This window comes from Megascapheus bottae, chromosome 1 (assembly GCF_031878675.1).
Source record: "Megascapheus bottae isolate mThoBot1 chromosome 1, mThoBot2.hap1, whole genome shotgun sequence".
Taxonomy (NCBI): domain Eukaryota; kingdom Metazoa; phylum Chordata; class Mammalia; order Rodentia; family Geomyidae; genus Megascapheus; species Megascapheus bottae.
In genome coordinates this window covers 78,814,975-78,829,287 of record NC_143509.1, presented here as the reverse complement: position 1 = coordinate 78,829,287, position 14,313 = coordinate 78,814,975, and the positions used below count along the sequence as shown (strand labels likewise).

The 14,313-nt window shown below is 39.0% G+C and overlaps 2 protein-coding genes across 3 annotated transcripts in view; one reads left to right on the top strand and one right to left on the bottom strand.

The window, feature by feature from the left end:
• Window positions 1-602: 602 nt before the first annotated feature.
• On the bottom strand, window positions 603-7,093 carry Cggbp1 (CGG triplet repeat binding protein 1). Of its 2 annotated transcripts, none has more exons than XM_090347778.1 (3): window positions 6,961-7,093; window positions 6,200-6,418; window positions 603-4,382 (listed from the first exon to the last, which is right to left on the bottom strand). In XM_090347778.1, exon 3 carries the CDS (start codon window positions 4,360-4,362, stop codon window positions 3,859-3,861), a length of 504 nt encoding a protein of 167 aa, XP_090203904.1. In that variant the 5' UTR covers window positions 4,363-4,382; window positions 6,200-6,418; window positions 6,961-7,093; the 3' UTR covers window positions 603-3,858. The 2 variants fall into 2 exon arrangements, with proteins under 2 accessions (XP_090203904.1, XP_090203914.1); XM_090347788.1 differs by having other exon boundaries at window positions 6,208-6,418.
• A 392-nt stretch (window positions 7,094-7,485) lies between these two features.
• Znf654 (zinc finger protein 654) overlaps window positions 7,486-14,313 on the top strand; it is a 35,634-nt gene continuing 28,806 nt past the window's right edge. Inside the window, exon 1 of the mRNA XM_090347801.1 lies at window positions 7,486-7,697. Within this exon, the coding sequence (XP_090203927.1) occupies window positions 7,509-7,697 (189 nt within the window). The 5' untranslated portion in view covers window positions 7,486-7,508. The remainder of the gene's footprint in view (window positions 7,698-14,313) is intronic.

The following is a 14,313-nucleotide window of genomic DNA, read 5'->3' as shown; positions in this document are numbered from 1 at the left end:
CATGCACTCTACTTATATTCCCATGCATATACATTTCCTTACTTTCTCTTTTCTGAAATTTTGATTATAATAAATTACTAATTTTCTTGCCAAACAAAAGCGAGTAATTCATATTTTTTTCTCAAAACTATGTGCCATAAACTTCGTTATGCTTTTTTTTAAGTGGTGAATATGAATATTTTCCAAAGGCAACACATATGATCCAAACTAGATCCTTTCATATTTATAAAAGTAGATATTTAAAATGCTTCCAATCACAGGTAAGAATATTTCCTGAATATAGGCAATATTGCTTATATTATTACTTGTACTTAAACAGCTAAAATATTCCTATATTATTTCTCGAGGGGAAGACTATTTGTAGCACATTTAGCATAAATACTACTACATAGGAAAATATAACTAAAATTCAACTAGTATAATTGTGTTCATCTTTTGAGTGTATGAATTGTATTTGTCTTTGGCTCACAAAACAGTAAAATGTGTCTTCAAAAACTTCTAAAACTTCAAAATTTATTCATAAAAATCAGACAAACTCTTAATAACAACACATTTATACTAAAGATACATGCGTGAACAAAAAAAGCACAGGAATACCAAAATGAACATAATAAAATTTTAATTAATACAGTATTGTGGGTACAAGTAGAATACCACTAGATAAGAATCATATTTACCTCAGAAATCTATGATAGTATGGGTTGAGATAAACCAAGCTTTAGGATAGCCACTTCACTATTCATGTTCTAATCAATGCCAATCAGAAGCTGAAACTATTTATTTTAGCCTAAGATTTTCAGTGAAGTTATAGAACTTATCTTCAATGTAAATGAATCAGATTAACATGCTTTTAGGTGATCTGTTCTCATTTAATGGCAGTTGGGGCAAATTAAACACAGAACCCTTACAAATACTACAAACCAAGTAATTGTGCCTTTTGTTTTAGGTCACCTTAACTTTTATTTTGCTTATATGTATTTCCATTAACATTCACATACAAATTATTTCAGGCAAAGGTTTGAACATGGAACTCAGCCTGGAAATACTGTCAACTATACTTACTTTATAAGAGGCTAATACTTCAGAGCAATCCCAAGCTGAACTGGTTACAATAGTAAGATGCAAACTTTTCTACAAAATTTTATGGTCCCTGAAAATTCTGGAGGGCCAAAGGCATTAACTGGAAATAGCATTTGTTTAGAAAAAGAAAAAAAAAAAGCCTTAATCAAAGATAATGGATAAAGTAACTATATGGGTTCTCATACACAATCTTTCTAAATTTCCACCCTGTAAAAAAATGATTACAATGTCCTTCAGCATTGCTATATGCCCAGTACAGAAAAGAAACAAAAGCAAAAATCAAAATCAACAAAATTCAACAAGCTAGGAACTATTTACTGTAAGCACATATTGAACTTCTGGAAGACATACTACTGTACTTTGATAAAACACTATTAACAGGTAAGCATGTGTCAAAGGCAGTTTATAAATGAAACATTACAAATTTTATGTTTATGTATACAACTTATAAATCAGAAAAAAGTTGCTATTTTCCCAATAGTATAGCATCACACTAACACTATATAGTTAAGATCGAGAGTGTCTGTACACATATTCACTATACCTCCAAAAGCAGCAGGTGTCTTTCTTGGTCATTCTCATTTGTTATCTAACATTGCCAATCAAGGTTTTGTGTATTTGTATCAGTCTGAGCAGGCTAAACCAATCATTGTGTTATTTAGTCTTTGAGACAAAGTTAACCAGTTTCAGGAAATGAGTTTCATAATCAGCAAAGAAACATTAACCCCACCACAAGATGGAAAGCTCATCCTAAGGACATGATATAAACCCTAATAGACTATGCCCCTAGATATGGCCAATGTGGAAATTGTTAGGAGTCTGGAAAAAATATGCAAGATTAGTGATTAGATGATCGTCTGAACAGTAAGAACTACTAAAAAGTCAAAGTGAATTACTGAAAATTTCCTAGTGCAGCATCAACCAACTTACTGGGCTACTGAACATTCTTCCACACTACACACATATTTACTGGTAGTGCAAATTAAAAAAATACAATAAGGATTAGTCTAAATCTTAGGGATTTGAAAAACTAGAATGATTACATATCTAATCATATTTTTATTCTGAAAATAGTGCTATAAACTCAATTATTTTCTTCTTAGATATCCTATTATCTTAAATAATTTAAACATGGTTGCCTGCAAATTCTGTCCTAGAGTAAGTATAAACAAAATAATTTTGGTTATTTTGCTGTGGTTCTCCTCACACATGTGCTTAAAAATGACAGCACTACTCTAGGCATATATTGTGCTATTTTAACAAGTATGAGAAAAAAATGTGAAACTTCAAATTTTGACAAGTGATTTTTTTTTTTGTAGCAGGCTCCTTAAAAGCAACATCTAAAATCAGATGGCCTTATTAACAACTTGAATTAGGAACTTAAGTCTGTAATATAAAGACTTCAGACAGGAAAGTTGTTTCCAAAGAATTGTAGTATTCTTATCTACTTTGGCTTTTAAGACTGTGGCAAAATAACCTCAAAAATAACTCCAAGTCATATAGGATATCACTTGTCACTGCTTTATCAGAGAAATGTATCTTACAAGTGTCTTAAACTTGGATGTTGTCAGCTTGTTTTTCAGATATTCTACATTCATTTTTCAGATGTTACAATTTTGGAAAATATAGTTTGGATCTCTAATGGAAAGGACATAACTGGGCTAAGCTACTACCATAATAACCTTAGTGAGCAGTGAGGTTTACACAGAGATCATTTGCTGAACATGGCTGTTAACAAAACTGATTACTTCTTCACTCAAATAGTTGATTCTAGATACTGCTACATTTTCACAATAATCTTGCCAGATTTTCAAGACTACTATTCACCATCTATGTTCAAAACCTTGTACCTCCAGAGGCAAAGCAGAGAAAAGTGAAATTATAACTTGTTTCTATTTATCTAAATAAACTCTTATGGAAAAAAATGCATAGGACATATTTTCCTTATCTGATCTGTCAGCCAAAAAGTAACTATGAGGAAACTCAACCAAAAATGCCTGTTTCTAAATAAATTGTCATCCTGTCCTTTTCAATACAAAGACAAAAAAATTGTATATTTAAGATAATGCTGAAAATGAAAGCGATAGTTCAAAATAAGAAACTAAAACTTCATGACTGTAAATTCCCCAAGGCTTTTGGCACTGACATTATGATTTTAGTCTTTTGGTCAACTTGAAGCTGCTACTAAATACAGGAAGTCTTTAAAAGGGGAGATGAGAGGTGAGAAAGACAGTGAGGAAATAAAGAGTATTTATGTGCACATATAAAAGTTTGGGATAAAGTCTTTTCTGCTAGGCTTTCCAAGATACTCGAATAATTTCCCCACCTTTTTCCATTTTAAAGATGACCCTCTAGTTGGAAATAATCCCTTTAGGCTACTGTAAATGACATTGCCTAGCAGCAGTTTCATAGGCTAGTCTTCAATAAGTAAGTAATCTCACAAGAAATAATCATACATGGCAATAGGGTTAAAGTGGGCAGTTCTTCCATGCATAAACATTTCAGGAGAAAAACCATCAGTTTTAAAGATAACCATCAGGTTTCGGGTGTCCTAGTACACTCTACACCAAAGTTTTGCTCTATACCATTGGTGACTAAAATTAACAATAAGTTTTGCAATGAGATCTTTTTGTTTTTCCTGCAACTATATACACAATGCAAAACTATTCTTCATCACATGATTTTAAATGAAATAAATATAAAATGAACCACACAATCAACACATAACTTTAATACTCAACATTATTTATCTTGATCACAAAGGTGATAACCTCCTTGTCAACAATCTTGTGAGTTGAGGAGCTGATTTTCATTCTCATATCCATCAGGCAGATATGCTCTCCTCAGCTGGTCTGACTTAGGTATGGAGCCTCCATTCTTTACATGGCGAGACAGGAAAGCACGAACTGCTGGATGATCAGCTTTCTCCAGGGGGATGTTGGCTTCCAGGCACATTTTCACAAAGTCCTGGATAACACTGACTTTCTCTGTTTGTGCAGTACTGTTGCACTGAAGAGATGCAGTTAGGGGCCTCTGCTTCTTTCTCACGTTCTGCTCTTCAAATTCTGCCTTTCTCTTGGTATGAGTCTTTGACTTGAGGTGGTCACTAATGGCAGACTTGCGAACATGATTCAGAACCACATTGCAAGAAGTGCAGAAGAGTTTTCCTCCATCTTCATGAAGCTCACCTCCAAACTCAGTGACTCGATCCAGGGGTGTCACATACAAAGCAGTCTTAGATCTGTTTCGAGCCGGTGGTGCTGTTACTACAAATCGTTCCATTTCTGACTCTTAGTAAAGTTCTTGAGAGAGAGAGAGAGAGACAGAATGAGAGAGAGAGGATATATATATATATATATATATATATATATATATATATATTTGACATTTCCTTCTAGAATTAGTTAAAATAAGATTAGAGATTTCAGCCAGGAGCCTATGGTTGATGCCTGTAATCCTAAACTACTCAGGAGGCTGAGATCTAAGGCTCAGGGTTAGAAGCCAGCCGGCGTAGGAAAAGTCCCTGAAATTCTTGTTTCCAATTAACAACACAAAAGGCCTAAAGTGGAGCTGTGAGTCAAGTGGTCTAGTGCTGGCCTTGACCAAAAAGAAGCGTGGGGACAGTGCCTGTGCCCTGAGCTCAGGACCAGCAAAAAAAAAAAAGACTAACTACTTCAAATAAATGCACTCCGTTCCCTGTGCTATTATATATATATATATATACACACACACACACACACACACACAAAAAACAAAACAAAACAAAACCAATCCCTTTACCTCAAATTGGCAGGGCATTTGTTATCAAAACTTATCTAAAATATTTAAGAGAAAGCAAATTTACAGCTAATTAGTAATAACTCAGTCCGTTCTTTGGTTTTTATGGCATTCAAATAACTTAGAACAATCTTCTGGAAAAATATTATGGTACGTCAACAAAAGTATTATTCATCTTAGGTATGTTCAGGTTTAAAATTGCTTTTTTCACAGCCAAGTTATAGACTAACTCTATTTCATAATATTACATGCCCTTAAAAGGTAAGATAATGTTATACTTTGCTTAGTGACAAATGATTAGTTAAGTCTTACTGTTTTCTTGGGGTTATGCTTGAGGTGAACTCAAGCAAGACTGAAATAATTCAAACCAGAAATTCTAATTTGTTAGTCTAATATGTTAGCAAAGGATTCTTAAGTATATTATGAAGAATGATACAAGCACAATTATAAACAATGAGAATTTCTATTCCATTACATTAATCAATGGCAGAGAAGAATGCATGGGTAACATGAAATTTTTGCCAAATGAGCTTTGTCAATGTGTTAAAAAATGTGGACTCAAAACTAGGGCCTCTTAAAAGTACACAAACATTCTGTAAAGCCTGGAAGTCTTAAGTTTGTTTTTTTTTGGGAGGTGGGGGAAACATGGGGCTTGAACTCGGTCTGGACACTGTCCCTAAGCTCTTCAGCTCAAGGCTACACTTGAGCCAAGCCCCACTTTGTTTTCTAGAGGTTAAATGGAGATAAAAAGTCTCAGGTCCTTTTGTGCTCAGGCTGGCTTTGAACCTTGATCCTCAGATTTCAGCCTCCTGAGTAGCTAGAGGAAGTCTTAAATTTTAATAGGTTTAGATTGTTCTTACAAATATATATATATATATATACACATACATATATATATGTATTTTTTTTTGGTACACAGCTCTCACTTTGTCAGACTGGTAATGGCAGAAAAAAGTTATGAACTTTGCCTAATACTTAGCAAACTATCATTACAGATGTCTGCCTGTAAGTTAATGGTATGTTGGTAATTCTTAAATTTCACTTTCTATGTGAAAAGTCTTCGGTGCTCAAATGCTGGGATTTGAAATAAAATATATTTCTTTGAAATTCAACCACTTCTACTAATGACTTAAACCAAAACATTTTTTTTTTTAAAGTCCGTTCATGTAATAGTAGAGGGCAATAATCTATCCAGTGAGGGATGCTCCAGTTTACATGCCCAAATAATAAACGTGTTTTCACAAAGATATTTTAAACAAATGAGGAAGTTCAAAAGTTAAGAACCAGAACTTGCCAACAAGAGAAGCAGCAAATGAAATTCATCAGAAGATTTAAGGCTTACATGTTTACCGGATTAGTTTCCAGTTTTTGTTTTTTTCTTCTTGATAATTTAGTAGTTAAGAATGTTCAGGTTAAAACCACACACAACAAATCCGGGCACTTTGACACTAGTCCAAACCCGAAGGCGCCTTCAAATCAATTTTTCAACAAGTGGTGGTGGGAAAGTAGTTTCTGGGCTTGCACCCTATTTTCCCTGCGGTGCCGGGAAATCATGCCTTTACTGTAAAACAGGAAAATAAATAAATAAAACAAATGGAAAGGAAAATTGGGGGAGGGGAAGGAAAGGGTGATTGAAAATACCAACAACCTCCACACAGGTGGCCCACACCCCAAACCCCCTTCAGCGCTTACCGCCCCCCTTTCCCCACACCTTCCCCTCTCCGTGGGGCCCACGCGCAGCCCCGACCCGGGGCCCAGGAAAGGGGCGGGCGAGGAGAGGCGGGGCGCCCGCGGCGTCTCGCCGCCCGCCTCCAGCGACGGCCTGGCAAGGTGGCGCCCCTCCGCCCCGACCCCGACGGCTGGGTTGGGCCGCGTCCGGACTCCGGCTCCGGGCCCGAGAACTCGGTGAGTTGGCGGAGGTCCCCGGGGAGTTGGCGGCTGGCGCCAGGCAGCCACTGTCAGGCATCCCGTCCCCTCCCTCTTCCTCCCGCCGACAACGGCGTCCCGGCCCCGCCCCCGGCTCCCGCTCCGGGACCTAAGGCCCCGGGCCCACAGCCCACACCAACGGCCGGGCCCACCCTCGGCCTCCCTCGGCCTCGGTACCGTAGGATCGGGGCCGCAGTGAGGGAACACTGGACAAGGCCCGGCTGGAAAGGAAAGGGAGAGGAAGGATAGGAGGAGCAAGAGGTTGAAGGAGGAGGACCAGTCGTCGCTGCCGCTACCGCCGCCGCCGCGCCGCCGCGCCGCCGCCGCCGCCGCCGCCGCCGCCGCCGCCGTCGCCCGAACAAGCCCCACGGCGGCTGCCGTGTCCCCCACCGCGCCCCGTCCTCCCGCACCACCTATGGCAGAGCTCGTAGGCGGTCCTCAGCAACCGCCGAGCTGCCGCGACCAACCGACGCCAGTTCTCACTAGCGGACGTCTGAGTTGGCCAATAGCGTGAGGAGGGCGGGCGGTTCTGTGATTGGCAGCCAAACTCCTCCAACAAGAACAGGGGGCGTGGGTGGGCGGAGCCGGAAGTAGCGCCCAGCGGAGCGGCCCCTGTCCGGCTGGGGCGGGGGAAGGGGGAGGGAACTGGAGGAGGAGGAGGTTAGCCGAGGCAGCGACGGCGGCGGCAGCGCAGGGGCTGGTACGCGCTGGGCGGCGAGAGCCTCATGGCGGAGGAAGAGAGCGACCAAGAGGCCGAGCGCCTTGGAGAAGAGCTCGTGGCCATTGTGGAGTCCCCGCCGGGCCCGGTCGGACTCAGAGCGGCGGGCGACGGCAGGGGCGGCTCTGGTCGCGGCAGCTGTGGCGGCGGCGGCGTCGGGATCAGCAGTCGGGATTACTGCCGACGCTTCTGTCAGGTGAGGCGCCCGTCGTCGGCCGCCCCGACTTGTCACCGGTCCTGGGCCTCTCGGCGCCTCCCGGCCTGGCGGTTCACCGGTCTGGGCTGTGTCCGGCGCTCGGTCCTCCGGCGGGGCGAGGGGAGTGAAGGGAGCCCCCTGCCCTCCAGGGCTGCCCGGATCCGGCGTGGGGCGGGGGGCGCGGAGCTGGACCGGGTGACTTGTGGACTTGGGGCTGCAGAGAAAGTGAGTTTGTCGAGGTTGGGGAGCTGGAGGGAAGCGTCAGCCGGCCGGAGAGCTCGGTCCTGACGTGCCTCCCCAGCCCGGAGAACCCCCTCCAGCTCGAGGGTCCCGCCTTTCTTGGGTTTCTCACCGGGTCCTCACTGGATTTGCAAGCTCGGGTATGGTTTTCTGCCACTCCTTCCCGCCCCCTCCCCTTCCTCTTTTTCGGGGACGGGGGGTTTGCCCCGTCCCTGCCTGCTCCTCTCCTGTCATCGCCACCCCTCCCCCTCGGCCAGGGTCTCCTGTCATCCCCTCACCAAATTCTGCAGTGCCAAGTCCCCTGGGGTTTTGGCGCTGAAGCACTCGCACTTTTTCTTTCTTTTCTTTTCTTCCCCCCCAGCCCGGGGGATGGGGCGTTTAAGCGAGTGTGATAGTCATCTTTCCAACCCCCTTGCTCGCCGTGTTTCCTAATTGCTCCTTGGAAAGTCCTTTTCCTTAAACTATTTCTCTACTTAGGTTAGCCCATCCGTCCTTTATGTAGTTTTGTCACGTTAATTTCGGTGTTGAGTGACGTTAAATTACTTCCTGTACTGCCTTTACTTTTAGGTATAGTTCTAGCGTTTCCAAATGCAATACCAATCTACCTGTTTAGGGAGTCAAGTTTGTGTAAATCTCTTATGCACATTTACAATTTCACTTTCTTCACCCACCACACTTGTTTTGAAAACCCTTTTGAACGACGACAACAAAACTTTCTCATCCCACCTCTTTTAAAATTCATATCCTGTATATATGGGGTTTAAATACTGGCTTCATCACTTTTTAGCGGCTTATTTTGTTAACCAGTCTCTATGCCTCAGTTTTTTTTTCTGTCAGCTAAGTTGTTAAGTGGACAAATAAGTAAACAGTTTCTACAACATTGCTATTAATTTCATTCTAGTCATAAGTATGAAGTGATGCTAACAAGAATTGGGCATCATATCTGCTGACAATTCGTTTTAAGCTTTTTCAAAGCGGGAGGGAAAATGGTGAAGTTCATATTTTGAAGGCTTAAACTACCTTGGTTATAAAGGGTGGATTACATTCTCTTAATGCTCTTTATTTACTTTCTTGTATTTTTTTTAATGTGATAATTGACATTCATTGAAGTTCTGTGTCACCAGTACATTTGCTTTGTAAGATAGAGGTTGTCCATTTAGAAACCATTTTATTGATGTCGATTTTGTGTCTACAGGAATTTTAAACTTCTGAAAATTAGTATACAATTCATAATCTGAAACATTTTTGTATCTTTCTGTTTTGCCTTTTATATCACTAACTTGACTTTGTATTACTTTTTATTTTTTTTTAATGTTGGTATTGAACCTGGAGTCTATGTTTTGTCACAAGCTACACCCCTAGTTCAGTTTTTGTTAGATTTAAAATCTTACCTGATCTGGGCCAGGAGTTTGGCCTAGTGCTACAGTGCTTGCCTAGCATGCACAAAGACCTGGGTTCAATTCCTTGGTACCACATACATAGAAAAAAGCCAGAAGTGGTGCTGAGGCTCAAGTGGTAGAGCTCTAGCCTTGGGAAAGTCCAACGACAGTGCTCAAGCCCTGAGCTCAAGCCCAGGGCTGGCAAAAAAAAAAAAAAAAAAAGCTTACCTGATCTACTGTTCTTTTATTACTGAAGAATTTGCAGTTTATTTGCATACTAGAACATTTTTGGGGAGTGTTTAGCTATTATTTTGCTTCTTAAAATTAGTTTTAAGAACAAATTTAGCCTGTGGAAACCATGTTTTCACTCTTGGGAGGCCTAGACACTAGGATGGCCAGTCAACTAAAAACCAAACCCGTGTTTGATTATTGGTAGTAAAATATTTCTAGAACAAATGAACTTGACTATTTTATAAAATTATACCTCCTGAATATCCAGGGAAATAAAACTGAGCAAGAAGGCCTATAGACTTTGATATTATTAAGTTGTGAATGAGGGCTAGGGCTGTGGAGTGCCTTCTAAGCACAAAGCCTAGAGTTTAAACTCAGATACTACAAACAACAAAACAAACCCCACGACTGAAAATTGGATTACAGGTGTGGCTGAGGTGGTAGAATACCAGTTGTGAGTAGGAAAAATTGAGATTTCAGAGCCTAGAGTTCAAACCCTAGGACCAACCTCTCTCTTGCCTTCCCCCCAAAAAAAGTTATGAGTTAAATTATACCAGTGTACTTTCATAGAACCAGCTTTTACCTCAATACATATTTTGTAATGCTCTATGTGACCAATTGATCTATTCTTGGGGTTCCTATTCTCCCTTATCCTTGAAGGAAAGCTTTGTGAATTTTAGATGGAATAAAAGAATCATTTGTATTAGGTGAATTTTGTCTTCTCCTTGATAGAATACTAATACCATAATTTAAGGAAAACATATAACCTTAACCCAAATGATTTTTTTAATGATTTGATTTCTTAATACTTGTGTAGGGTTATATTATGTAATTTTCATTTGTTAGTAAATTACTTAATCATGGATAATTTACACGTGGATAGATGACTAAATAAATTACATATCTAGCCTAGTGGTATTGAGGAGAAATCCTCCAATTTATTGCCCTACTTGGAGGGAAGTAAGAATCACACCTTCTTGTATAGTGAATGGAAGGAGGAACACTTCTTTTGAGGGAAAGTTTTTGTGTCTTTACCAAAAGGAAAAGTAAAACAGAAGACATTATAAAAATGGACCTTTCCTTGTCCCATTAGTAGACTCAAATATTGCTTAAGAATAACCAGCCTTTGATTTATGCTGAATTGCTAATGTAGGCTAGGTCACAGTATTGAGAGCCTAACCTGAAGGATAAAGTTAACACATTTGAAAACAGGCCTGATTTTAGATTTCAGAGATAAATAGAAGGATTTAAACTCAGTCTTCTGTATCTACCGACTGAAGTTACACATAAAGCCTATAATAATAAAGCGAATTTTGGAGGTGGAGAGAAAAGTGGATGCAAAGAAAAGTTCTTAATATAGGATAGGTATAATGGATAAAGCATTTAAAAAGTAATCTTTCATTATATTGTGGTGGTGAAATCATTACTGTCTCTTTGATTTGTTAGGTGTTGTACACATTTCCCTAATTCCTAGAGTTGCAATAAATTGAAAACTAAATACCTTAAGATACTTTATTCTTAGTTTTGTACCAGGGAAAATATAGTGAGCATTAAGTATATCTGGAAGTACTGTGATATATTAATGAAAGTAGACTTTAAAAAATTATTTTGAACCACAGTAGATTTAACAGCATTTCTATGAAGAAGTCATGGACATAAAATGGGATAATGAACATAAAGTTCTTAGTGGGGTACCTAGCCCACAGATAGAAGGTATTAGTACTTTGTCCTGCTAAATGCTCTGAGAGCTTAAGAGGGGCATTAAAGATAATCTCATCTGTTGACAGTTTATACTTTGTATCCCACAGTAACTTAAAAGGAAATTTAGAAATGTAACCATTCTTACATTCTGTTTGTAAACATACTGTTTATAATCAAATAGTCCTGATGAAACAGTGATCTGAAAAACAGCTACATTTTTCTCTGCAACATTATTGCAGGCATTCTCAGATTTTGTTTCCTGCAGAGGACACTTGGCAATACTAAAATATTTTTAATTGTTATTACCTGCAGCCAGTGGGGGAGAGGCCTGAATGTTGTTGAACCTCCTTTTGTGCACTATAACTCTAACAATAAAAGACTGATCTACAATAAAAATAGTACCTAGATTAAGAAACCTTGTTGGAATCTTTACTTTCAGATTCTTAGTATTTTACATGTATAATCATACTTGTGGAAAAAAAGTTTTTGATCATTCTCAAGTAATTTTTAAGCAGCCATGGAGGGCTTTGTAACATTGCTGTATCTAAGAGAGCAATCGTAATAGGTTTGCCCCTTTGCTTTTATAAGATGTATGTCCATGTCTTTTAAAGAAACCCAAGCTTAATTTTTTAGGAATAAACAATCCTTGGTCTTGAAATATAGCTTACATAATACAGCTAACCTTGTAAATAGTTTCTTAGGCTATTTTTGTGTGTATGTGGGGGGGTTTGGGGAGGGTGTTACTAGGGTTTGAACTCTAGATTCCAAGTTTAGAAGGCTCATGCTCTACTGCCTGGGCTACACCTGAGGCAAAAGTTATCACTGAGGTGTTGTACAGAAGGGTTACCATTTCATAAGTCAGATTGATAATGAGTACATTTCTGTTTTGGACAATGTTACCCTCACCTTTACTTTTCCCCAGTTTCCCCTTCCTGTCCCTGCCCATGAGTTACATAGTTCATTTTCCACAGTGTATTAAAAAATTCTTGAAGCTGAGTGCCTGTAATCCTGGATACTCAGGAGGCTAAGATTCGATCAAGTTTTGAAGACAGCCTGGACAGGAAAGCCCATTAGACTCCAGAGCAATACAGCACTGGCTTTGAGCAAAAGAGCTCAGAGTCAATGTCCAGGCCCTGAATTCAAGCCCCACAACCTTCATGACAAAAATACACACATTTATACATATTCTGTGAATATTTTTAGTTTTTGTTGACTCAATTTGTGTATTTTTTAGCTTTCTGGACCAAGATTCCCCACATATCTGAATTAACAAGCTTTGTTAATTGGTTGGGATGGGGATTTATTTTTGTATGGTCTGGCCTCAAATGGATGATCCTAACCTTTGTCTCTAGACCACCTGGTACAAGCATGTACTACTATGCCTCCCTGTTTTTTAAAAAATAGTTCTTTCAGTGTGTAAATGTTATGAATTTCAGAGATTTGTGGGAAGTATTTGGTAAATTTTTTTTAAATGACCAAAATCTAGTAAATATCCTGTTTTAAATACATATGAATTTTATGGGATAGTAAGATAGTAATATCCTAAAATATGAAAGGAAGTTCATTTGTGTAAATTTGTTGTATAAGCTCCCAGTACTTTAATCTCTGTATTTAATTTTGTACTTTAATACTGTGTATTTAACTCCAAAGCAATAGTAAATTGGGAAAGAACTGAATGACTCTCTATTTCTGTGTATATTGAAGCTTAAATGCCCTGGGCACTAAGCACACAGGCATTGACCCCTTCTCCTCCCTTCTTGGTGCTTGCAGTCTTGCATAGGTTTTTCATTCAAGGCTGGTTTTCTACCACTTGAGCCCCACCTCCACTTTTCGACTTATTTCTATTAAAGATAAGAATTTTTTGGATTTGTCTGACTGGGGTTGCTTTGAACCTTGATCTCACAGATCTCAGCTTTCTGAGCAGCTAAAATTACAGGTATGAATCACTGGCTCACAGCATATTTTCCCTATTTTTATGTATAGTTACAACTTCGATAATTGCTGGGAAGGAAAGGTATGCAATACATCATAGTTATTTTCAATATAAAAAAATTAGAATCAGTTTATTATGTTTCTAAAGTAAGATGGTATGAGCATATATTTTAAATGCTTATAAATAATAAAGTTTAAAGTTTCAGACTTTGTATTATATATATATATTTTTTTTAATTAATTAATTGATTTTTTGCCAGTCCTGGACTTGAGCTCAGGGCCTGAGCACTGTCCTTGGACTTTCTCAAGGCTAGAGCTCTACCACTTGAGCCTCAGCATCATTTCCGGCTTTTTTCCATGTATGTGGTACGGAGGAATTGAACCCAGGTCTTTGTGCATGCTAGGCAAGCACTCTACCACTAGGCCAAACTCCCGGCCCCATGTATTATTTATATTTAGTGTTGAGAAATCCTACCAACTCCAAATAAAATGAATACATATTTTTGGGATTTATTATCTGTCTACTTACCATAATTTGATGGTAAGGACCTTTGCCAAAGGTTTCCCAGCTAAAAGAATCCCGTAGTGTATATTAATGCTAATTAGAGTGTATGGAAAAAAATATATTTCCTTTTCATCTAAAGGAATAAAAGCTAACAGCTTTTTGTACCACAATCATCATTATTTAGGTACCTTTTGACTTAGTCATTATTCTTACAGAATTTATTTTTTGGAAAATGTAAATGTGGACATGAAGTTGTTAATCATATCACTACTTATAGTTAATAAAAGGAATAAAAAATTCAGTAGTAATCTGACCTTTTAGAATAGTGAGGCCTTTTTTTAACTTTCATAAAGTAAAATATTTTAGTCATAAAAATGTTTGCAGGCTCATGCCTGTAATCCAGGCTACTCAGGAGGCTGAGATCTGAGGATCAGGATTCTCTGAAAGTCCATGAGACTATCTCCAGTTAGCCACCTGAAAACCAGAAATGGTGCTCTGTCTCAAAGTGGTAGAGCATTAGCCTTGAGCTGAATTGCTCAGGAACAATGAGTGTCCAAGCTCAGAATTCAAGCCCTATGACCAACAAACTTAAAAAAAAAACCAAAAAGATAAAGAAAAAATATGTTTA

What these genes read in the sequence shown, in the direction of transcription:
- Cggbp1 (XM_090347778.1), bottom strand. Translation starts at nt 4,362, where the DNA reads ATGGAACGATTTGTAGTAACAGCACCACCGGCTCGAAACAGATCTAAG.